This window comes from Amblyraja radiata, unplaced genomic scaffold (assembly GCF_010909765.2).
Source record: "Amblyraja radiata isolate CabotCenter1 unplaced genomic scaffold, sAmbRad1.1.pri scaffold_4_ctg1, whole genome shotgun sequence".
Taxonomy (NCBI): Eukaryota; Metazoa; Chordata; class Chondrichthyes; order Rajiformes; family Rajidae; genus Amblyraja; species Amblyraja radiata.
Genome location: NW_022630571.1, coordinates 209,259 through 232,429, shown reverse-complemented (window position 1 = coordinate 232,429; position 23,171 = coordinate 209,259). Strand labels below are relative to the sequence as shown.

Sequence of the window (23,171 nt, the reverse complement as noted above, 5' to 3'; positions counted from 1 at the left end):
CCTCTGTACTTTGCCTGCCTGCCCTCACTCTCGCTATCCCCTCCCTCTCCTTCTCTAGCCACGCCTGCTAGTTTGGGGCTATGCGTGAGTGGATAGGATGGGGATGGGGTAAAAGGAGCGAATTAACAATATTAATATAATATCAAGGGGGTGGTTAGTGTGTGTGTGACGCTGCAGACCCCCATAACCCCCCCCCCCCCCCGTAACGGGATCCACTTGGTCTAGTGCATTTATAAACTATTTTGGTATTGTCCTTAGTGCTTCCCGCCAGAGCTATCTCCTTTTGCCCTCTGATATCCTTTTTCAGTTTGCCCCTTAGTTCCCGAAACTCCTCTTGAGCTACACTTGATCCCAGCTGCCTATACCTGTCTCATGCATCCTTCTTGTTTTTGACCAACGCCTCAATTTTCCTCGTCAGTCAAGCTTCCTTGTTTGCCTGCTTTGCCCTTCACTCCAACGGGGACGGCTCCACCAACGTTAGTTGCACTGGCGCCACTTTACTGAATCCGCAGCCAAGAGGCGGCTCCTCACTCGTCGCCCCCGCCCCCGTTGACACATTTATTAACTTTCAGGTTTCAGTCAGGAGGAGGGTTTAAACCAAAGATCTTTGGTTTAAACAGAGGCGAGTGGGGCTCAAGCTGAGAGACACTGCTGCCCGGGACTCTGCTCTGGGGCGCTGACAGGAGCGAGAAGCCCAGAGATGGGGTTGGGCAGCGCCTTCCCGCTGGACGCAGCCACTTTACTGATCCTCGGCGCCCTCTCCCTCTTGCTTCTCCTTTATTTTCGCCGCGGCTCTAAGTTCCATGGAGCGCTCAACCTGCCCCCGGGACCCCCTTGTCTGCCCATCATCGGTCACCTGCACCTGCTGGATCTGAAGAAGCCCCACGAGAGTCTCATGGAGGTAAGAGGGAGCGGGAGGAGGCAGCAATGGGGGCCCGTTGTGTTCCCCACTTGCACCCAGCGCTTGAGAGAAACATCGCTGTCTCTATGTCGCTGCCGCTTAGATTCATCGCCCCAGAAATCTCAGCACTCCTGAGTTCAGTTTCACAACTTCCATCATTCACTCCTTTTAACCCGCTATTGTCCGAAATGGTCTTCCTTGCACAACCTGTTGTACTTGTGTACGGCTTGATTGTGCTCGTGTGTGGTGTGACTTGACTCGACAGCACGCAAGCAGCGGGGTACACCTGGCAATTTGGGGCGACACCGTGGCGCAGCGGTAGAGCAGCTGCCTCACAGAGCCAGAGACCGGGGTTAGATCCTGACTACGAGCGCTGTCTGTGTGGACATTGGACGTTCCGACCATCCCGTTAGACACATTTCTCTGCCTAACTGCCAGTCTGTTATATGGCCATGAGCCACTGTTTTTCATATAGTGCGCAGCCATGGTGGCATCGCTGGAACACAGCGCCAGAGCCCTAGGTCCGATCGTTTGACCCAGTTGGCACCCAGGTGCGCCGGTTCATTGGCCTCTGCCTATTGCCGTCTAAAATGTAGGCAGTGGTTGAGAAAGTGGGATAACATGGAAATAATGTGAAAATAGATAGAAAATAGAAAATGCTGGAGTAACGGATCAAGCAGCGTCCCTGGTGATTGTTGGTCGACATGGACTCAATGGGCCGATGGGCCTGTTTCCATGCTGTACCGCTTTAAACATCGATCACGTTAAAGAAAAAGCACAAGGTTTAACAGCGGGTCGGCCAGCTGGAGAAGATGGAGAGGGAATATTTCGAATCGGGACCCTCCTTCAGACTCTTTTATGTAAACCAGCATTTGCAGTGCCTTGTTTCTTAAATTAAATTTATACCGGCACCTATGATCACCTTAGCCATCCAGTCTACAATTACATTTACAATTTACCAGAATGACCCGGTACACAGTGCCTCGACTGTAACATTAAACGCAATAACGCGGTAACACGATATACTACGGTATTGTCCTCCATACACATTTCGCTGTATTGTATATGGCTTGATTGCACGAATGTGTGCTGTGATTTATCTGGATAGCACGCAAACAAAAACCTTTCACCGTGTTGGCAAAAATAAACAATAAAAGATTAATAACTGTTGCCTGGGTTTCAGCAACTAAGTTACAGAGAAAGGTTGAACAAGTTAGGGCTTTATTCTTTGGAGCGCAGAAGGTTAAGGGGGGACTTGATAGAGGTTTTTAAAATGATGAGAGGGATAGACAGAGTTGACGTGGAAAAGCTTTTCCCACTGAGAGTAGGGAAGATTCAAACAAGGGGACATGACTTGAGAATTAAGGGACTGAAGTTTAGGGGTAACATGAGGGGGAACTTCTTTACTCAGAGAGTGGTAGCTGTGTGGAATGAGCTTCCAGTGAAGGTGGTGGAGGCAGGTTCGTTTTTATCATTTAAAAATAAATTGGATAGTTATATGGATGGGAAAGGAATGGAGGGTTATGGTCTGAGCGCAGGTATATGGGACTAGGGGAGATTATGTGTTCGGCACGGACTAGAGGGGTCGAGATGGCCTGTTTCCGTGCTGTAATTGTTATATGTTATATGGTTATAACAGCAGCGAGAGGTTCAGAAGGCTGGAGAGAACGTCCCAGGGAAACGTTTCCACCGCAACACTCTCAGCTTTGACATGGAAATGCTGCTTATTGAATAATCTTGACAATTTTCCTTTTAGTTTAAAGATAGAGGTGTATAGCACAGGAACAGGCCCTTCATCCCACGATATCAGTGCTGAGCATGATGCCGTCAACTCTACTCCACTGCCTACATAATCTTAATCATACTTTATTATGACGTTTTGCAACATACGAGGAATTTGATTTGCCATACAGTCATACCAATAAAAAGTAACAAGACACACAAAATACATTTTTAACATAACATCCACCACAGTGACTCCTCAACATTCCTCACTGTGATGGAAGGTGGAAAAAAAGTTCAATCTCTTCCCTTCTTTGTTCTCCTGCGGTCCCTTCCGTTGACGGAATGATCTTGGGTCCCATTGCCGGCGGTCGGGCCCTCCGCGTCGGGGAGATCAAGCTCCCGCATTGGGGGATCTCGGTTCTCCCGAGCGATCGAACCCCGGATCGGGGCCGGTCGAACCTCATGCAGCTTGGAGCTTCCTGACACCAGTCCCTACCCGAGACTGCGAGCTCCTCGGTGGTGAAATCTGCAGGCCGCGGTTGGAGCATCGATCCCATGCAAGGGATCGCAGACTCCATTGGTAAGTCCACGGCCCTGCGGTGGGGCTCAAAATCATCTCCGGCGAGGTAAGAGATTGAAAAACAGTTTCCCCTGACTCACCGCATCCCCCCCCCCCTCCCCACATAAAACAAACCAGAGAACATTAACACAAACTTTTTAAAACGCACTAAAAATAACAAATAAGACAAAAAGACAGTTGGCTAGGCTGCCATTACTGACGGCACCACCTGGTGATAATGCATATTCCTCCATTCTCTGCAAAAGTGGCTTGCAAAAGTTTTCATACCCCTTGAACTTTTCCACATTTTGTCACGTTACAACCACAAACGTAAATGTATTTTATTGGGATTGTATGTGATAGACCAACACAAAGTGGTGCATAATTGTGAAGTGGAAGGAAAATGATACATGGTTTTCAAATTTTTTTACAAATAAAAAAATGAAAAGTGTGGTGTGCAAAAGTATTCAGCCCCCCTGAGTCAATACTTTGTAGAACCACCTTTTGCTGCAATTACAGCTGCAAGTCTTTTGGGGTATGTCTCTACCAGCTTTGCACATCTAGAGACTGAAATATTTGCCCATTCTTCTTTGCAAAATAGCTCAAGCTCAGTCAGATTGGATGGAGAGCGTCTGTGAACAGCAATTTTCAAGTCTTGCCAGAGATTCTCAATTGGATTTAGGTCTGGACTTCGACTAGGCCATTCTAACACATGAATATGCTTTGATCTAAACCATTCCATTGTAGCTCTGGCTGTATGTTTAGGGTCGTTGCCCTGCTGGAAGGTGAACCTCCGCCCCAGTCTCAAGTCTTTTGCAGACTCTAACAGGTTTTCTTCGAAGATTGCCCTGTATTTGGCTCCATCCATCTTCCCATCAACTCTGACCAGCTTCCCTGTCCCTGCTGAAGAAAGGCATCCCCACAGCATGATGCTGCCACCACCATGTTTCACAGTGGGGACGGTGTGTTCAGGGTGATGTGCAGTGTTAGTTTTCCGCCACACATAGCGTTTTGCATTTAGGCCAAAAACTTCAATTTTGGTCTCATCTGACCAGAGCACCTTCCTCCACATGTTTGCTGTGTCCCCCACATGGCTTGTGGCAAACTGCAAACGGGACTTCTTATGGCTTTTTTTCAACAATGGCTTTCTTCTTGCCACTCTTCCATAAAGGCCCGATTTGTGGAGTGCACGACTAATAGTTGTCCTGTGGACAGATTCTCCCACCTGAGCTGTGGATCTCTGCAGCTCCTCCAGAGTTACTTGGCTGTTCTCTGATCAATGCTCTCCTTGCCCGGCCTGTCAGTTTAGGTGGACGGCCATGTCTTGGTAGGTTTGCAGTTGTGCCATACTCTTTCCATTTTCGGATGATGGATTGAACAGTGCTCCGTGAGATGTTCAAAGCTTGGGATATTTTTTTTATAACCTAACCCTGCTTTAAACTTCTCCACAACTTTATCCCTGACCTGTCTGGTGTGTTCCTTGGGCTTCACGATGCTGTTTGTTCACTAATGTTCTCTAACAAACCTCTGAGGCCTTCACAGAACAGCTGTATTTATACTGAGATTAGATTACACACAAGTGGACTCTATTTACTAATTAGGTGACTTCTGAAGGCAATTGGTTGCACTGGATTTTATTTTGGGGTATCAGAGTAAAGGGGGCTGAATACTTTTGCATGCCACACTTTTCAGTTTTTTATTTGTAAAAAAATTTGAAAACCATGTATCATTTTCCTTCCACTTCACAATTATGCGCCACTTTGTGTTGGTCTATCACACAAAATCCCAATAAAATACATTTACGTTTGTGGTTGTAACGTGACAAAATGTGGAAAAGTTCAAGGGGTATGAATACTTTTGCAAGCCACTGTATGTGCCTATCTGAAACGCCACTGTCGTATCTGTCTCCCCCACAAACCCTGGCAGTGCGTCCATGCACTCACCACTCTGTGTAAAAACATTTGGCCCACACATCTCCTTTGAAGATTAAACCCTGTGAACAAAGTTCTGCGTCATTCTGACTGGCATATTTGGAAATCGTGGTCTGTTCCGCCAAGTCCAGGCATTAATTAATGAGGATCAAAACACAAAATTGCCATGAATCCAATCACTGGGGAACACCAGAATTTGCCTTCCTCCAGTCTGAAGAATAATCGTTGACCACAAACAATCCCCTCCCCACCCCCCCCTCCCCCCCCCCCCCATTTACCCATTCTACTGTCAACCATATCGATTTGAGTCAAGTGATTCAACTTTGCTGAAAAGCCAGTAACGTGCTACATTGCCAAATGTTTTTTGAGAATCCACATACACCACTTGCACTGCATTACTCTCATCAACTCTCATGTTTGGTTTAATTCAGAACTACAGCGTGGAAATAGGGCCTTCGGCCCACAGAGCCCGCGCTGAACATAAGTCGCCCATACATTAGTTCTATCCTACACACTAAGGACAATTTACAGAAGCCAATTAATCTACAAACCCACACGTCTTTGGAATATGGGAGGAAACCGGAGCACCTGGAGGAAACCAATGCGATCCCGGGTAGAACGTGCATTCTCTGTACAGACAGTACCCGTAGTCAGGATCGAACACGGGTCTCTGGTGTTGTAAGGCAGCAATTCTACCACTTCAGACTGGAGATTTATAGATGAATGAGGAATGGACGATATATTTGGTCCAGACAACTCCATTGAGCTGGATGGGCACGCTGCCTTCAGGGCCGACAGAACAGCGGGGGAGGGAGGCTGGATTTGAGGTGAGCCAGGATCAGTCTCTCAAAGCACTTCGCGATGACGGGGGTGAGTGCCACTGGGCGGAAGTTATTGAGACTCCCTGAAGCTGACTGTTTGGGCACTGGCACGATGGTTGTGGTCTTGAGGCAAGTAGGGACGATACCCTGGGCAAGTGACAGATTGCAAGTGACAGCAAGTAAGACCAAGGGCTGTGCATTTATGTAAACAACTCATAGTGTATGGACGCTGTTATTGGTATGGACTGGTAGTCACTGCTGACCTGGAATACCTGATGATAAAGTGCAGGCCCTTCTATCTGCCCAGAGAATTCACATCGACTGTTATTACTGCAGTCTATGTACCTCCGGACGCTAATGCCAGGCTAGCAATGAAAGAGCTGCAAGCTGCTATCAGTAAACAACTAACTGCACACCCAGAGGGGGCTTTTATTGTTGCGGGTGATTTCAATCACTCCAACCTTAAAACTGTACTCCCTAGGTTCCATCAACATGTCTCCTGTCCAACCAGAGGAGACAATATTCTGGATTTAGTGTACACTAACATTGCTGAAGCCTACAAAGCCCTCCCATTCCCCCACTTGCGACAGTCTGACCACCTCTCTCTGTTCCTGCTCCCGCTCCCCAAATACACACCTCTCATCAGACGTGTGAAACCAACAGTGAAGGTTTGGCCTGAAGGGGCTGTCTCTGTATTACAGGAGCAGTTTCAGCAAAAAAGACTGGAGTTTGTTTCCCACTCAGGCCACCTTTGACTCTCAAGTGGACATTAATACATACACCTCATCTGTTTTGAACTACATAAAATCCTGCACCGACAACGTCACAACCCACAAACAAACAAAGACCTTCCCTAATCAGAAGCTGTGGATGAACAGAGAGGTCAGACTCTTGCTGAAGGCTCGCGATGCCGCTTTCAGATCTGGCGACGCTGAGGAATACAGCTCATCCAGGGCCAACCTGAAAAAGGGAATCAGGAGCGCAAAACTCAAATACAAACGGCAGATCGAGGAGCATTTTCAAAATAACTCCGACCCCAGACGTATGTGGCAAGGCATCAAGTCCATTACCGACTACAATAAAGTTAACACCCCCCTCCCCCTCCCCCAGACAACGCCTCCCTTCCTGACGAGCTAAACTATTTCTATGCTTGTTTTGATCGGGACAATAAAACACCAGCCATCAAAGCTGTCCCACCGCCGAATGAACAACCCCTCAGGCTCTCCACCTCTGCTGTACAAGGCGCACTGAGCAAAGTGAATGAGCACAAAGCTGCCGGCCCCGATGGCATCTCCGGGTGTGTGGTCAGGGCATGTGCTGGACAACTATCCCTGGTCTTCACTGACATTTTCAATCAGTCAGTTGCCCAGGGTGTCGTCCCTACTTGCCTCAAGACCACAACAATCGTGCCAGTGCCCAAACAGTCAGCTTCAGGGAGTCTCAATGACTTCCGCCCAGTGGCACTCACCCCCATCATCGCAAAGTGCTTTGAGAGACTGATCCTGGCTCACCTCAAATCCAGCCTCCCTGGACCCCCATCAGTTTGCCTATCGGCCCAATAGGTCAACAGAGGATGCCATATCTGCGGCTCTTCACTCTGCCCTGACCCACCTGGACAATAACAACTCGTACATCAGGTTGTTGTTCATCAACTTCAGCTCTGCATTTAATACTGTCATCCCCGCCAGTCTGATCACCAAACTCAGCGGACTTGGCATCACCACCTCCCTCTGCAATTGGACACTGGATTTCCTCACTAACAGATCCCAGTCTGTTAGGATCAACAACCTCACCTCCTCCACTCTGACACTGAACACAGGGCTGTGCCACAGGGCTGTGTGCTCAGCCCTCTCCTCTACTCCCTCTTCACCCATGACTGCGTCCCTATGTATGGCTCCAACGCCATTATAAAATTTGCTGATGACACCACGGTGGTAGGACTGATCAGGGACAATAACGAATCAGCCTACAGGGAGGAGATCCAGCACCTGGCAGATTGGTGTACCAACAACAACCTTGTCCTCAACTCACAGAAGACGAAGGAAATCATCGTAGACTTCCGGAAGACCAGAGGTGGCAGACATACTCCCATCCACATAAACGGGACTGAGATGGAGCGCGTCTCCAACTACAAATTCCTCGGGGTACATATCTCAGAGGATCTGTCCTGGTCCCTCAACACCGCCAAACTGATTAAAAAGGCGCAGCAGCGCCTCTACTTTCTGAGGAGGCTTAAGAAAGTTCACCTCTCCCCTCAGATCCTGTACAACTTCTACAACTGTACCATTGAAAGCATCCTGACTACCTGCTTCATGGTATGGTACAGCAGCTGCACCACAGCTGACAGGAAGGCACTGCAACGGGTGGTGAAAACCGCTCATCACATCATCGGTGCCCCGCTCCCTGCCATGGCTGCCCTTCACGCACACAGTGTCTGAGATGGGCTGGGAAAATCATTAAGGACTCCTCACACCCCAACCATGGACTATTTGCCCTCCTCCCATCAGGGAGGCGTTACAGGAGCCTCAGGTCTCGCACCAGCAGGCTAAGGAACAGCTTCTTCCAAAATACCATTACCCTGCTGAACTCACAGGCCCGACGCTAGCTATCTTTTATACCCTTTTATCTGTATATATTTATTTGCCTATGTACTAGATCAATATATCCACATTGTACATATTGTTTTAACCAGTATTTTACTACTTTGCACTCTGATTAGATGCTAAACTGCATTTCGTTGTACCTGTACTCGTATTTTTGCAATGACAATAAAGTTGAATCTAATCTAATCTAATCTAATATCATAGGCTTGGCCCCATCCAATTAATTAATACATTTAAAGAATAAAGAAAGTTATTAATTGTTCATGGAATCTTGTTCCTCCTGTTTAAGCTGTCTGAGAAGTACGGCCCAATCTTCAGCATCAAGCTTGGAACCATGAAGGCTGTGGTCCTGACCGGCTACGAGACCGTGAAGGATGCTCTCATCAACCATCCCGATGTGTTTGGAGGAAGAGCTCACCTCCCTATATTTGATGACCTGTCCGAGGGTCATGGTAACTCTCATCTTCATTGTTGTTGAACTTTTAATAATTAGTTTCATCCTCATCTGGTTCAGTTAACTGGAGTCTTGCTGAAGGCTTGTTTTTACTAAGGTGTAAAGCTTTAAAGGACTTTGGCCAACGCATTATTCTTTAAGTGAGATTGGTAACCAATCGTCAGCAAACAGTGCTGAATTTAATCACATAATACATGAAACCAATCACTTAGTGATTTAATGTAAGTGCTTTACAAACTAATAAAGCACCGGGCGGCAAATGGCGCAGCTGTAGAGATGCTGCCTTACAGCGCCAGATATCCGGGTGCTGTCGGTATGGAGTTTGTATGTTCTCCCTGTGACCGTGTGGGTTTTCTGAGAGTGCCCCGGTTTCATCCCACATTAAAGACGTACAGGTTTGTAGGATAATTGTCCTCTGAATATTGGTCGAGTATGTAGGATGCAAAACTGGTCTAACATAGAAATAGTGTACGGGGTGATCATGGGTCAGCGCAGACTCGGTGGCCTGAAGGGCCTGTTTCCATGCTGTATCTCAAAACTAAACACTCTCTTTTCCAATTTTAACCACTATCTCGTTACTTTCTCACTTTCACTATCTTTGTCACACAATCTCTCGCTGAGTGTAACTTAGTCTGAAGAGGTATAGTATCTTTTGTATTTTCTTTCAACTATGACACCATTCAGCCTGTCTTTGCTGGCTCTCAGAACATTCCCGAAAATCCCACTATTTACGTAATCTATTCTCTTTCTTGGCTATTAGAAGAAAAAGGAAATATTTTTGAGGTTCAGGAAGTTGAAGGCAAAGCTTTAAATGAGAGAAAGTTTAAAGGAGATGTGCAAGGCAAGTTTTTTTACACAGAGAGAGGTGGATGCCTGCAAGGCACTGTGGGATGGTGATGGTAGCAGACACAATTGTGTCATCTGGAAGTTTTGCAGACAGACACATGATCGGACAGGGAATGGAGGGATACAGGTAGATGTGGTTATTTTAATTTGGCATCATGTTCGACACAGACACTGTGGGTTGAAGGGTCTATTCCTGTGCTGCACTGTTTTATGATCTATGTTCTATGTTCTGCACTACTTTAAAATAATGATTTAATTCTTGGTCCACGGTTTTCTATTAAAATTGTGCCATTTAAAAGAGAGGTTCACTTTTACCTTGGTTGCAAGTTGCTTTGACAAGTTGTCACATTGATGGATTTAATTACAGGCATCATCTTTGGTCACGGAGAATCTTGGAAGCAGATGCGAAGATTCGCCATGTCCACTCTGCGGGACTTTGGAATGGGCAGGAAATCTATCGAAGATAAAATCGTTGAAGAAACCCATTTTCTCATTAAAATGTTTGAATCGTACGAAGGTGAGTCCAAATGAAGAAGCAAAATGATCAACTCTCCTCTGCCTACTTTTAATAATTTATAATTGAAGATTCATAAAGAATCCAAGAAATACCTATCCAAGAAAATGCCCGTTCAATTCATCACTTCGTGTAAATTGTACCCCTAGTTAATCCTGCTTACTGGTACACTCTACAAAGATGCTACCTGATCTGTTGAGTATTTCCAGAATTTTTCTTGTTTTTGCTTCAGCTTTTCATCTCTTTTTCCCGCCTCTCAAGTGAATTCAAAGACTCCACTTTAGCATGTAGTAAATGGTTTGATTTCCATTCATATATGTGGATATCAATGGCAATGTCCACTTGTTATTGCTCCTCAACTGAGGAAACAGTTACAGTGCATTCAGAAAGTATTCAGACCCCTTCACTTTTTCCACATTTTGTTACGTTACAGCCTTATTCTAAAATTGATTAAATTCATATTTTTTAAATCAGCAATCTATACACAATAGCCCACAATAAAAAAAGCAAAAACAGGTGTTTAGAAATGTTTGCAAAATAATTAAAAATAAATAACTGTAATATCACATTTACATAAGTATTCAGACCCTTTACTCAGTACGTTATTGAGGCATCTTTGGCAGCGATTACAGCCTCAAGTCTTCTTGGGTATGACACTACAAGCTTGGCACACCTGTATTTGGGTAATTTCTCCCATTCTTCTCTGCAGATCCGCTCAAGCTCTGTCAGGTTGGATGTGGAGTGTTGTTGCACAGCTATTTTCAGGCCCCTCCAGAGATATTCGATCGGGTTCAAGTCCGGGCTCTGGCTGAGCCACTCAAGGACATTCACAGACTTGTCACAAAGCCACTCCTTCACTGAATTGACTGTGAGCTTTGGGTCATTGTCCTGGTGGAAAGTTAACCTCTGCCCCAGTCTGAGGTCCTGAACGCTCTGGAGCAGGTTTTCATCAAGGATCTCTCTGTACTTTGCTCCGTTCATCTTTCCCTCGATCCTGACTAGTCTCCCAGTTCCTGCCTCTGAAAGACATCCCCACAGCATGATGCTGCTGCCACCATGCTTCGCCGTAGGTATGGCATTAGCCAGGTGATGAGCAGTGTTTGGTTTCCTCCAGACGTGACGCTTGGCATTCAGGCCAAATCAATCTTGGTTTCATCAGACCAGGGAATCTTGTTTAGGTGCCTTTGGGCAAACTCCAAGCGGGCTGTCATGTGCCTTTTACTGAGGAGTGACTTCCGTCTGGCCACTCTACCATAAAAGGCCTGATTGGTGGAGTGCTGCAGATATAGTTGTCCTCCTGGAAGTTTCTCCCATCTCCACAGAGGAACTCTGGAGCTCTGTCAGAGTGACCATCGGGTTCTTGGTCACCTCCCTGACCAAGGCCCATCTCCCCCGATTGCTCAGTTTGGCCGGGCGGCCGGCCGACTCTATGAAGAGTCCTGGGCATTTCAAAGTTCTTCTATTTAAGAATGATGGTCACGGTGCTCTTCAGGACTTGCAATGCTGCAGAAAATGTTTTATACCCTTCCCCAGATCTGTGTCTCAACACTATCCTGTCTCGGAGGTCTAGACATTTCCTTTGTCTTCATGGCTTTGTTTGTGCACTGACATGCACCGTCAACTGTGGGACCTTATATAGAATGGTGTGTGCCTTTCCAAATCATGTACAATCAATTTAATTTACCACTTGTGGACTCCAATCAAGTTGTAGAAACATCTCAAGGATAATCAATGGAAACAGGATGCACACGAAGCTCAATTTTGAGAGTCACAGCAAAGGGCTTGAATACTTATGTAAATGTGATATTTCAGTTATTTCTTTTCAATTATTTTGCAAAAGTTACTAAACACCTGTTTTTGCTTTTATATTATGTATTGTGTGTAGATTGATGATTAAAAAATGAATTAAATCAATTTTAGAATAAGGCTGTAATGTAAAAAAAAGGGGGGGGGTAAAAGTGAAGGGGTCTGAATACTTTCTGAATGCACTGTAAGTGTCAACTACATTAAAAAAAATGTGGAGTTGTACATCAACTGGACTGGGAAAGGAGGGCAAATTTATTCTGTGAAGGTCATCAGTGAACCAGAAGATAGACACAAGATGCTGGAGTAACTCAGCGAGATAGGCAGCATCACTGTAGAGAAGGAATGTGTGACATTTAGTGTCAAGTTCAAATTTATTTGTCAGATGCGCCAAAAGGTGCAGTGAAATGTAATTTCCCATGCAGCATTACAATTAAAAAGGACACAATACACAACATAATTCAACATAAACATCTACCACAGCATTCTTCACTGTGGTGGATGGCAATACCGTTCAGACAGTCCTCCTCCTCCTCCCTTGTTCACCCGTGGTTGGGGCCCTGACCCTCCGTAGTAGCCGCTATGGACAGCCTGATGTTCAAGCCCTCTGGCCGGGATGGTCGGAAAGCCAACATCGGGACATGTCGAGCACACCCCGTGGCCCAGAGCTCCCAAACCAGCCACCTCCTTACCAGAGACGGTGGCTTCCAGATGTTGTAGGCCGCAGGCCGGCGGTTGGAGCTCTTCTTCGGCGACCCCCGGCGAGGGATCGCCTGCTCCACGACAGAAGGTCCGCTCCACGCCCACCGCCACAGACAGAGGCTCCAAGATGTTGTAAGTTGCAGGCCAGTGGTTGGAGTGCTTCTCCGGCGAGGGGATCCGCGATGTTAAAGTCCCTGATACGCCGCCGCTGAAGCTCTGGGCCCGACTCCGGGAAAGGCCGCACCAAACCAGCTGTCAGGTGCGAGGGGGGTGAAAAAGCGACAAGGAACAAAGTCGCATCTCCGTCGAGGTAGGTACCTGAAAACGTTTTCCCCCTATTCCCCCACCACCCCCCCATAAGAAAAACAGAGAAACACTAAAACGTACTCTCCGACATACTAAAACAAACAAAAAAAGTCGAAACAACTAACCCGTTGCAGACAAAGTGGCCGACTCGCAGCGCCACTGGAACATAGTCGAGATTCTTCTTCAGACTGAGATTCGGGGAAAGGGAAATGAGATATATAGATGGTGATGTAGAGAGATATGGAACAAATGAAAGAAGATATGGAAAAAAGTAAAGATGTTAAAGGAAACTGTTAGCTGTTTGCTAGGTGAGAACACGAAGCTGGTGCGACTTGGCTGAGGGAGGGATGGAGAGAGGGAATGCCGGGGTTATTTGAAGTTAGAGTAATCAATATTCATGCCACTGTGTTGTAAGCTGCCCAAGCGAAATATGAGATGCTGTTCCTCTAATTTGCATTTAGTCTCAGATCCAGATGAGTTGTTTTAAAAACAATCTCATAGTTTCATCATCTCCATTACTGATTCCAATCATCTGTTTCAGATTTATTAACTAAGTGAATTTCTATTCACCTGTAGGATTTGAACTCATTTCTCTGGCACAGACCTCCATGCTTCCAAATACTTCCCTGGTAACATAATCTCTTTATATGCACTCTTGATATGTCTCTTAGCCCTTGAAGAATTACTGCATTAAAAGCATCATATAAAACTTGCCGCTGAAGTCCAGTGTTAGACATCAGTAAAAAGGGACTGATCAGGATGCCTTATATATGTTAATTGGGTTACACTGTTTGACACTAATGTGAATGACGTGTATTTCTTCAGGCCAAGAATTTAATCCGACCCTCAAGTTGAACGCTGCTGTGGCCAACATAATCTGCTCGATAGTTTTTGGTGATAGATTTGATTACGATGATGAAAGGTTCAACATTTTAGTCAAAACAATTAATGAAAACATAAAACTTGTTGGTCATCCTATGGTGCAGGTAAATCTTATCTTTCACTGAGATTGCAGATATTTTTCAGTAAATGTTCATTTGCAACAGGCCCCAGAAGAGTCATAGAGTCACAAAGCACACAGACAAATCCTTTTGCAAAGCTGACCTAGACACCCTGCGAAGCAAATCCCATTTGTCCGCATTGGACTCGGATCACTCTAAACCTTTCCTATCATCAAACCTGTACAAATAAGTTTGACATATTGTTATTATACCTGCAGCAACTACTTCCTCCAGAAACTTGTTCTATAGACGTACCACCTTCTGTGTCAAAGTGTTACCCCTCAAGTGCCAGATACAGGCATACCCCGACTCTGCCTTGGAGCTCACCTCTCATGGTCTCCGCATCGCAGCTCCCACCTGGTCTCTGCATCTATGCCCCTCATGATTTTAAATAACTCTATAAGATCAACTCTCAATCTTTAATGCTCCAAGGAATATTTTTTTCAAGAGCATTTATTTCAAGAGGGCTAGAATACAAAAACAGGGATGTAGACTTGATGGGCCAAATGGCCTAAATCTGTTCTTACTACTTATGATTTATGATCTATGAATAATGTCCTAGCCTGCATCACCACTCCATTTAACACAGTCCCTTGAGTTCTGGCAACATCCTGGTAGCTTTTCTGCATAGTTTCCAGATTAAAGGCATCTTTCCAACAGCAGGGTCACTAAAACTGAACACAATACTCAATATAGGCCTGACCAATATATTGCATAAGCTCTATACTCAATGCCCTTACAGGTGAAGAGCTGACATGCCAAAAGCCTTATTCACCATCCTGTCTACCTGTTTCGCCACTATCGGGAACTATGTACTGGTACCCCTTGGTCCCTCCCTACTACAACACTTCCCAGGGCCCTAGCATTCACTGTGAAAATCCTACCCTTGCATGACATCCAAAAATCCAATACCTTGCACTCATCTGAATTGAACTCCACTTACCGCTGATCAAGTTCCTGCTGTAATTGTTGATAACCTTCTCCACCACCTCTTCCAGTGTCATCTGAAAACTTACTAACTGTCGTAGATCTCACCTGTCCAGGAACAACACTGGGATTGTCAAACGGGCCCATCAGCGATTGCACTACCTGAGGAAACTCAAACAGGCCTCATTCCCTACCAACATCCTCAGGACTTTTTACAGGGGCACGGTGGAGTCTGTACTCACGTACTGCATGAACACGTGGTAGTCCAACTGTAACTGCTCAGACAGGAAGGCTCTGCAGAGGGTAGTGATGGGGAGCAGAGAGGATCATTGGTGTCTCCCTACCTTCGGTACAAGAACTGTTCCTGAGCCGCTGTCTGAAAAAAGATCTGAGAATAGCTAAGGACAAACTGCACCCCCTCCACACATACCTGGATCTCCTGCCATCAGGCAAGAGATACCGTAGCATCAAAGCCCGGATTACCAGACTGCTAAACAGCTTCCTGCCACAGGCTGTGAGGCTGCTAAACAGTCACTCCACCTGATTCTGCTGCTTTGCACTGACAATTTAATAACTCTGGCACTGGCCACTTAAATCAGTTGCCCTGGCCATTTTAATGACTGTTTTTACTGTATTTTAATGTTGCTGTTTTACCTGCTTTTAATTATTTATATTGTTTCATCAGGGACCGGATTGTTTTTACTGTTATTTTTGTGTGAAATGTTTAAGTTTTATGTGCGATGCTCCGGTATTCCCTGGGAAACGTCTTCTCATTTTGCACTGTACAATTGTTGCTTTGCAAGATGACAATAAAGGTTGATGATGATGATGATGGTGACAAACAGTGGGCCCAGCACCTACTCCTTAGGCACAGCACTAGTCACGGGTTTCCAATCCGATAAACAGCCTTCCATCATTGATTTGATTGGGGTCTCAAAGTATCTGTCCCTCAATTCACAAGAAAAAGCTGCTTGTCTGACTGACTCACCAACTTGTTTAAGACACATGTTGCCTGAGGAGCAGTTGATAAACATTCATTGTGTCCCGACCCTGTGCTTTGACAGAGGGAAATGGTTGGGTGGATTTGACCCTTGGGACTCAATGGGACCTGGAAGACATTATATTCCTGATAAGCAAAACAGTGACAGATATAGAATTAGTCTTAGCACATAGGGCAACATGGTGGCGCAGCAGTAGAGTTGCTACCTTCCAGCGCTTGCAGCGCCAGAGACCCGGGTTCGATACCGACCACGGGTGTTGTTTGCCCAAAGTTTGACTGCGTTGGTTTTCTCTGAGATCTTTGGTTTCCTCCCACAATCCAAAGACGTACAGGTTTGTAGATTAATTGGCTTGGGTTTTCATACTTGGTATAAGTGTAAATTGTCCCTAGTGTGGGTAGGATAGTGTTAATGTGCGGGGATTGCTGGTCAGTGTGGACCCGAAGGGCCTGTTTCCGTGCTGTATCTCTAAACTAAACTTAACTAGCACACTCAATCTTTGAATAATTCCTAAATGTTTAAGATTTCATATCTTTATTACCTGTCAATTTCAGACATTGGCTGTCTGTAGATTTCAGGACTGGCTATCAATTGTTTGCTTTGATGTTAACACTAGTGATTTTATTTTATAGATTTACAATTCATTTCCTATACTGGGATTTCTTCATGGCATACGCAAGAAATTGCTGCAAAATAATACGTCAAATATTGAAATCATCAAGAACCTTATTAATGAAAATGATCAGACACTAGATGCAAATAGCCTAAGGGGTTTCATTGATACGTTCTTGTTAAAACAACGCCAGGTATGGACTCCATGCCTCCCCTTTAAGAAGAGGTAGATTTTGTATAATGGGTTTGCTTCAAAGAAGCTGTAGCTATTCAACTGAGCTCGAACATTATTGATTTGCTGGCAATGGTAGCATTTAGGGAAACTGGTGGTGACAGGATAGGCCAGTACAGTGGCATTACCGGTAGAGCTGCTGCCTCACAATGCCAGAGACCGGGTTCGATCCTGACCTCGGGTGCCGTCTGTGTGGAATTTGCATGTTCTCCCTGAGACCACATTGGTTTTCTCTGCGTGCCCCAGTTTCCTCCCACATCCCAAAGACGCACGGGTTTGTGGATTATTTGCCCTCTGTCAATTGCTCCTGGTGTAGGGAGTGGATGCGAATGTGGGATAACATAGAACTGGTGTAAACAGGTGATTGATGGTCAGCGTGGACTCATTGGGGCAAAGGGTTTCTGGTGTGTACTCCTGGTCCCAAATTAATTTCTGGGTCTTTGTTCTGTTAATCTATTGCAGGAGTCAGGTAATCCAAACACATATTTCCATGAAAAGAACCTGGCGTACACGACAGGAAACCTGTTTGCTGCTGGGATGGAGACGACTTCCACCACACTTCGTTGGGCCATGCTGCTGATGATGAAGTACCCCGACATACAGGGTGAGGAGCGGTCTGATTGATTACTGTGCGTCCCGTGTGTGAATCCCAGGATTCCCAGTTCTCGCCCTTGTGCTTTAACAATGCCCTTTGTTTCCAGAGAAAGTCCACAAGGAAATCATCAATTTTATTGGGTCAGAACGGGTGCCCAGAGCTGAAGATCGGAAGAGTTTGCCCTATACTAATGCGGTGATCCATGAAGTCCAGAGGTTTGGCAACATTGTCCCAATGAATATCATGCATTCAACAACAGCGGACGTAAACTTTAAAGGATATTTCATCCCAAAGGTACATAAGGGAAGTGGGTGGCTCATTGGCTCCTGATATTGTGATATATAATCCAGGGAGGGATTGTTTTAGGCTCATACATATATTTGTGTAATTTTATATAACATAATCTCCAGTGTATCGTCTGCTTTTGAAAGAGAGTTGATGGAGTGAGAGGACTTGTACACTGGTGAAACCTTTATAGCAGAGTTCATCTGATAAAATTCAGCCTGGTAGGACATTCATCTCTCTTAAAATGCCAATTGATGTCTGTATGCATCTGTCTTGTTTATTTACTGAATTTTCCTTGAAGTAATAACTTGTTAAAACATAAGCACATTATTACTGCAATGAAGAGGATGTTTTATTAGTCATGAATGACATTAACTTCAAGAGGAAAGATAAATACAAGTTCAAGTCGAGAAAATGATTGTTGGTGTGGACATATACCTGGTGCAGACGTCTCCACACAATAGTCATTGACTCCTCGCTGTTTCCTCAGGTCAGGGGCATCTAGGGATGGGCAATACCACCTGATCTTGCCACAATGGCCACATCCTGGGAACAAATAGATAGAAAAAAAAGGTAGTTAAAAATCCCAGGGCCTGTGTCTGGAACTTTACCTGCCAAAATTTGTCGTATTGGGGCAATTAATATTGTCATATTAATGACATATTGGAACAAGCTGGATTAAAGACAGAGGTCTTAAGAAGGATTCTTAAGGGGAGTGAGAGGTAGAGAGACAGGGAGGTTTTGAGAAGGAATTCTAGAGGTTAATGTCACTGAGGGTGAAGATGCTGGCAGAGTGATGGAAGTTGGAGATGTGTAAGAGATAGAAGAGTGGAAATGCTGCCAAGTTGTTCATTCTTGTGGACGTATTTTCAGCAATGCTTTACAAACAGAATAACAACAGCGATTGTAAATTATATTTTCAGGACACTATCGTGATCCCCTTACTGACCTCGGTGCTTTTCGATAAAACTCAGTGGGAAAACCCGAGAGCCTTTAACCCTTCCAACTTTCTGGATGCTGATGGGAAGTTTGTGAAGAGAGATGCTTTTGCTCCATTCTCCTTGGGTAAGATGTTTCTCCATGTTTGCTCTCTACGGTGGTGGATTTGACACCCTTTTGGACTTTATTTTTATTCTTTAATGTACCTTTTATCCATTATCTGCGCACTGTGGATGGCTTGATTGTATTCATGTATAGTCTTATCTTTGACGGGACAGCATGCAAACAAAAGCTTTTCACTATAGGTACATATGACAATAAAAATCTAAACGAAATTCCCCCTCTGCCCTAAGCTTAACTGATAGATAGAAATGAGTTAGGGCAAGTCATTTCCCTGAGTAAAATAAAGATCTGAAAATGGTGGAAATAGTCATAGAATCATACAGCATGGAAACAGGAAACAGGCCCAACATGTCCATGCCGACCTAGATGCCCAATCTAGTCCCATTTGCGCTCATTTGGCCCATATCCCACAAAACATTTCCTATCCATGTACCTATTTAAATGTCTTTTAAATGTTGCTGCAGAACCTGCCTCAACAACTTTCTCTGTCAGCTCGTTCCATTTCCCCCACCACCCTCTGTGTTAAAAAGTTGCGGCTGAGATTCCTATTAAATCTTAACCTAAAACATGGGAATTCGGTGGGTCAGACAGCATTTGTGGATGGAATGGACAGCTGACATTTCAGGTAGGGACCCTTCTTCTTTCTAATGGTTTCCCTCTGGGTCCTTTGTTTTCTTCCCACATCCCAAAGACATGAGGTTTGTAGGTTAATTGGCCTCTGAAAAATTGCTTCTCGTGTGCAGGGAGCGGATGGGATAATAGAGAACGGTTGTCATCGATGGTCGACGTGGACTCAGTTGGCCAATGGACCAGTTTCCATGCTGTATCTTTAAATCAATCAATCAAACTTTGTTTTTGTGGAGCAACGTTGACATGTTTGTGTCTTTGCAGGACGCAGGGCCTGTGCTGGAGAAACCCTGGCCAGGGTGGAGCTCTTCCTGTTCTTTACCACTCTGACACAGAAGTTCCGGTTTCAAGTCCCCCCGAATGTGAACAATCTGGAGCTTGTGTCTGGTGTGGGCTTCACATCATTCCCAAAATACCAAAATGTGTGCGCTGTGCGTCGCTGATGTCAACACATCCTTTGCTTCAGTTGTACCCCATTACATTATTCTCAGAATCATTTCAAAGAATGTGCATGTGTGTTTTTGTTGTGGAATGTTGCATTTGTTATGGGGCTGAATCATAGCGGAGCAATCAATGGTGTCTCCATGACTTCAATGGAAATTAGTCCTCAAGTCACGGACTCTGGGACACACCATGAACGGTGAAACTCCAGAACTTGGTAGATGATTTAGTCAGTCACCTGACATTTGCCCTTCCGAATCTTAGTCCATTCACCAAAATTTTGGAAAATAACATTCCTTCAATCTTCTTGATGATATTTTGTGATCAATGTAAATGATCATCAGAGATATCATCTCTTTAACATTCAACGTGCACTGAATTTAGCAAGAATGACATGTTCATGGATATAAACATGCCTTTCAACATGAAGCAAATTCACAAAGATTGTCAGAATTATGTAACCTGCTCTTATTTGTATTACCTGTTGCCTTCAATGATTTAAAATTCTTCCTCATTCTGAAATTAACATACTGTAAATGCTGTGATTTTTTTGGATTTTTTTCTAATGATAATTTGTGGAAAGAAGCTGTTTCTCTTTGCAGATGGTTCAAGGTGTGACAGTGTAAAAATGGTGGGTGAATGATTCAAGGGAAATCTGTGGTAAAACATCTTTCTGTAGCAATTGGTTTTCTTCTTTGGAATATGGCACTCTATATCCTTCTGCCTTTCAAAAGCTTACAGACTCTATTGTATCTGCCTCTACCACCATCATTGTTACATCCCTGAGTTTCCTAGCATTGTGTATTCATGGTAAATACAAATGAGAAAAGCTAATTTGCACTCATAGACAGCCTTCTTGATCATTAAGGGTGTAGGAAAGAACTGCAGATGCTGGTTTAAATCGAAAGTACACACTAAATGCTGGAGTAACTCAGCGGGACAGGCAGCATCTCTGGAGAGAAGGAATGGGTGACTTTTCGGGTCGAGACCCTTCTTCAGACTGACCAGTCTGAAGGGTCTCGACCCGAAACGTCACCCATTCGTTCTCGCCAGAGATGCTGCCTGTCCCGCTGAGTTATCCCAGCATTTTGATCATTAATGATCCCTATTCTCTCCCTAGTTACTTTTATGCCCTTATAACTTGTAGAATCTCTTTGGATTGTCCTTTTCCTTATCTGCCAAGGATGTCTAATGTGTAAACAATTTTATTTTGAAGACTCTTTGTCTTTTGAATTAACTAACTGCTAACTTTATTCCATACCTCCTGAAGGTGTGTGCATTTCTGTAAACAATTTTCCTACCTTTAAAATTGAAATTAAAAATGTATGTAGGATTGCACAAGGTCAGATTTCCATGTTGTGTTTTCCATAACATGGGGAGTTTCCGTACTTGGAAAGGAGGAGATTAATCAAAGATAGTTGGCTTGGTTTTGGAAGTGGAGGATCCTGTCTGACCAATTCGGATGAGTTTTCCAAAGGGAAAAATTAGCAAAGTGTATTGATGAGGGCAGTATGGTTGATGGAGTAAATGTGGACTTCAGTAAGTCATTCACACTCATAGAGCCATGCAGCGTGGAAACAGGACCTTCAGCCTAAATCGTCTATGCGCACCAAGATTTACAACCGAACCTGGTCCCATATGCCTAAGTTTGGCACATATTTCTCTGGTTACACTAGATCAAGTCCTGGAGAAATATCCATCTTCATGCATTTTCAGACTTTCGGGAACTCTAATGAAACCTAACAGGAGAATACCTAACAGGAGAATGGACTGTTATATCTTAAACTTGAACCAAATGTGGGGCCTTAGATTGCCTCACACTGCCCCAGTCTGAGGATGGGTTTTGACACGAAAATTATAACTAGTGTGTAGGATAGTGCTAGTATACATGGATCGTTGGTCGGTGCGGACTCAGTGGGCCATAGGGCCAGTTTTCTAAATGAGCAATATCTCTAGACTATGCTAAATTAAACTCTCCTTATACCCTCTAATCCACACAGCATTCATGTAAACCTCTTCTGCATCCTCTCCAGAGCCTTCACATCCTTCCTGTACTGGGGTGACCTGAACTGCAAATGGGGTGGAACCAGCGTTTTATAAAGCTCAATGAATTCAATGTTTATTAGATTGTGTGATCCCTGACCTTTGTATTCAATGACAATTAAAACTCTTGACTCTTGAATCTTTCCTGCACCTTACCCAGCTAGAAACGAGGCTCTGGATTTGGTTGAGATATGCCTTTGAATCTCTGGCCCTTGATCTGTCTGCCCACACCCATTATTGTCTGCTTCTCAACATGAGTCAAGTGGCAGGTGTTGGGACGGGTTGTTGCATGTGCTCAGTGCCCAGGAGACTTCACATGGTATTTGCAGGCAGTCTCCCATCCAAGTACTAACTGGGCCTGAGCCTGCTTAGCTTCCGAGATTGGATGCGATCGGGCATTTTCAGGCTAGTACTTCACTTTTCATGGGAAGGTGTGAGCTGGCAAAATAGAAGCAGTGGGGGTGAAATCAATGTAGACCAACCCACAACACTTTGCTCCTTGTACACGGCAATCACTTTCACACATACAAATTGGCGACAGTTTTGAACGTGGTCTTGATGTAATAATTTGTAGGTCCCCATACACATTTTTTTGCCACACCTCTCTCTCGAGTGCTTCTTGTTTTTTCTCTGTCTCCCTCATTATAATCGGGGTCATTTGCTTTTATCATTGAAGTGGACTTACAGTTTCCCGTGGAGTGAAGGGGATGTGGATAGTCCAGGTTGTTCCCACCACCCCACTCTTTTATTTGATTTGATTTGATTTGATTTCTTTGATTTGCCAAACCAGCTCGTGTCTGAAATCTGCTTTCACACTTTCCAGATCTTTTGTTCATCGGCTGGTTTGATGTTTACCTGAATAGTGGCACACTTTTGGCATTCAGTACCATTAACATTAATGAGACCGAGAGCTGACAAATCACCAGGGGCTGATTAGCTGCACGCCAGGGTGCCTGAAGTATCCAGGAAATAGCAAATGTATCGGTTGTCACTCTGTGGATTATAGAACTGCTCAGACGGATTGGAGGATGGTAAATCTAACTCCACTATCTAAAGAAAAGGAGAGAAATTCAGTGCAAGAGAAAGTTCAACAGGTTATTACAAAGGATGTGATAATAAGTCAAAGGGATAGGAGCCAAACACAGGCAAATGGGACCAGCTGAGATTGGGCATCTTGGTCAGC

The 23,171-nt window shown here is 44.7% G+C and overlaps 1 protein-coding gene across 1 annotated transcript; it reads left to right on the top strand.

Annotated features, from left to right (window-relative positions):
- Positions 1–685: 685 nt before the first annotated feature.
- LOC116970053 (cytochrome P450 2K1-like) lies at positions 686–22,124 on the top strand. Its single transcript, XM_033016781.1, has 9 exons — positions 686–901; positions 8,830–8,992; positions 10,208–10,357; positions 13,991–14,151; positions 16,724–16,897; positions 17,398–17,539; positions 17,637–17,824; positions 18,739–18,880; positions 19,769–22,124. Exons 1-9 carry the CDS (start codon positions 701–703, stop codon positions 19,945–19,947), a joined length of 1,500 nt encoding a protein of 499 aa, XP_032872672.1. The 5' UTR covers positions 686–700; the 3' UTR covers positions 19,948–22,124.
- Positions 22,125–23,171: the final 1,047 nt, after the last annotated feature.

Coding starts and splice junctions, on each gene's coding strand:
- LOC116970053 (XM_033016781.1), top strand. CDS start 701: ATGGGGTTGGGCAGCGCCTTCCCGCTGGACGCAGCCACTTTACTGATC. Junction 10,358..13,990: donor AATGTTTGAATCGTACGAAG/GTGAGTCCAAAT, acceptor GTATTTCTTCAG/GCCAAGAATTTAATCCGACC. Junction 14,152..16,723: donor TTGGTCATCCTATGGTGCAG/GTAAATCTTATC, acceptor TTTATTTTATAG/ATTTACAATTCATTTCCTAT.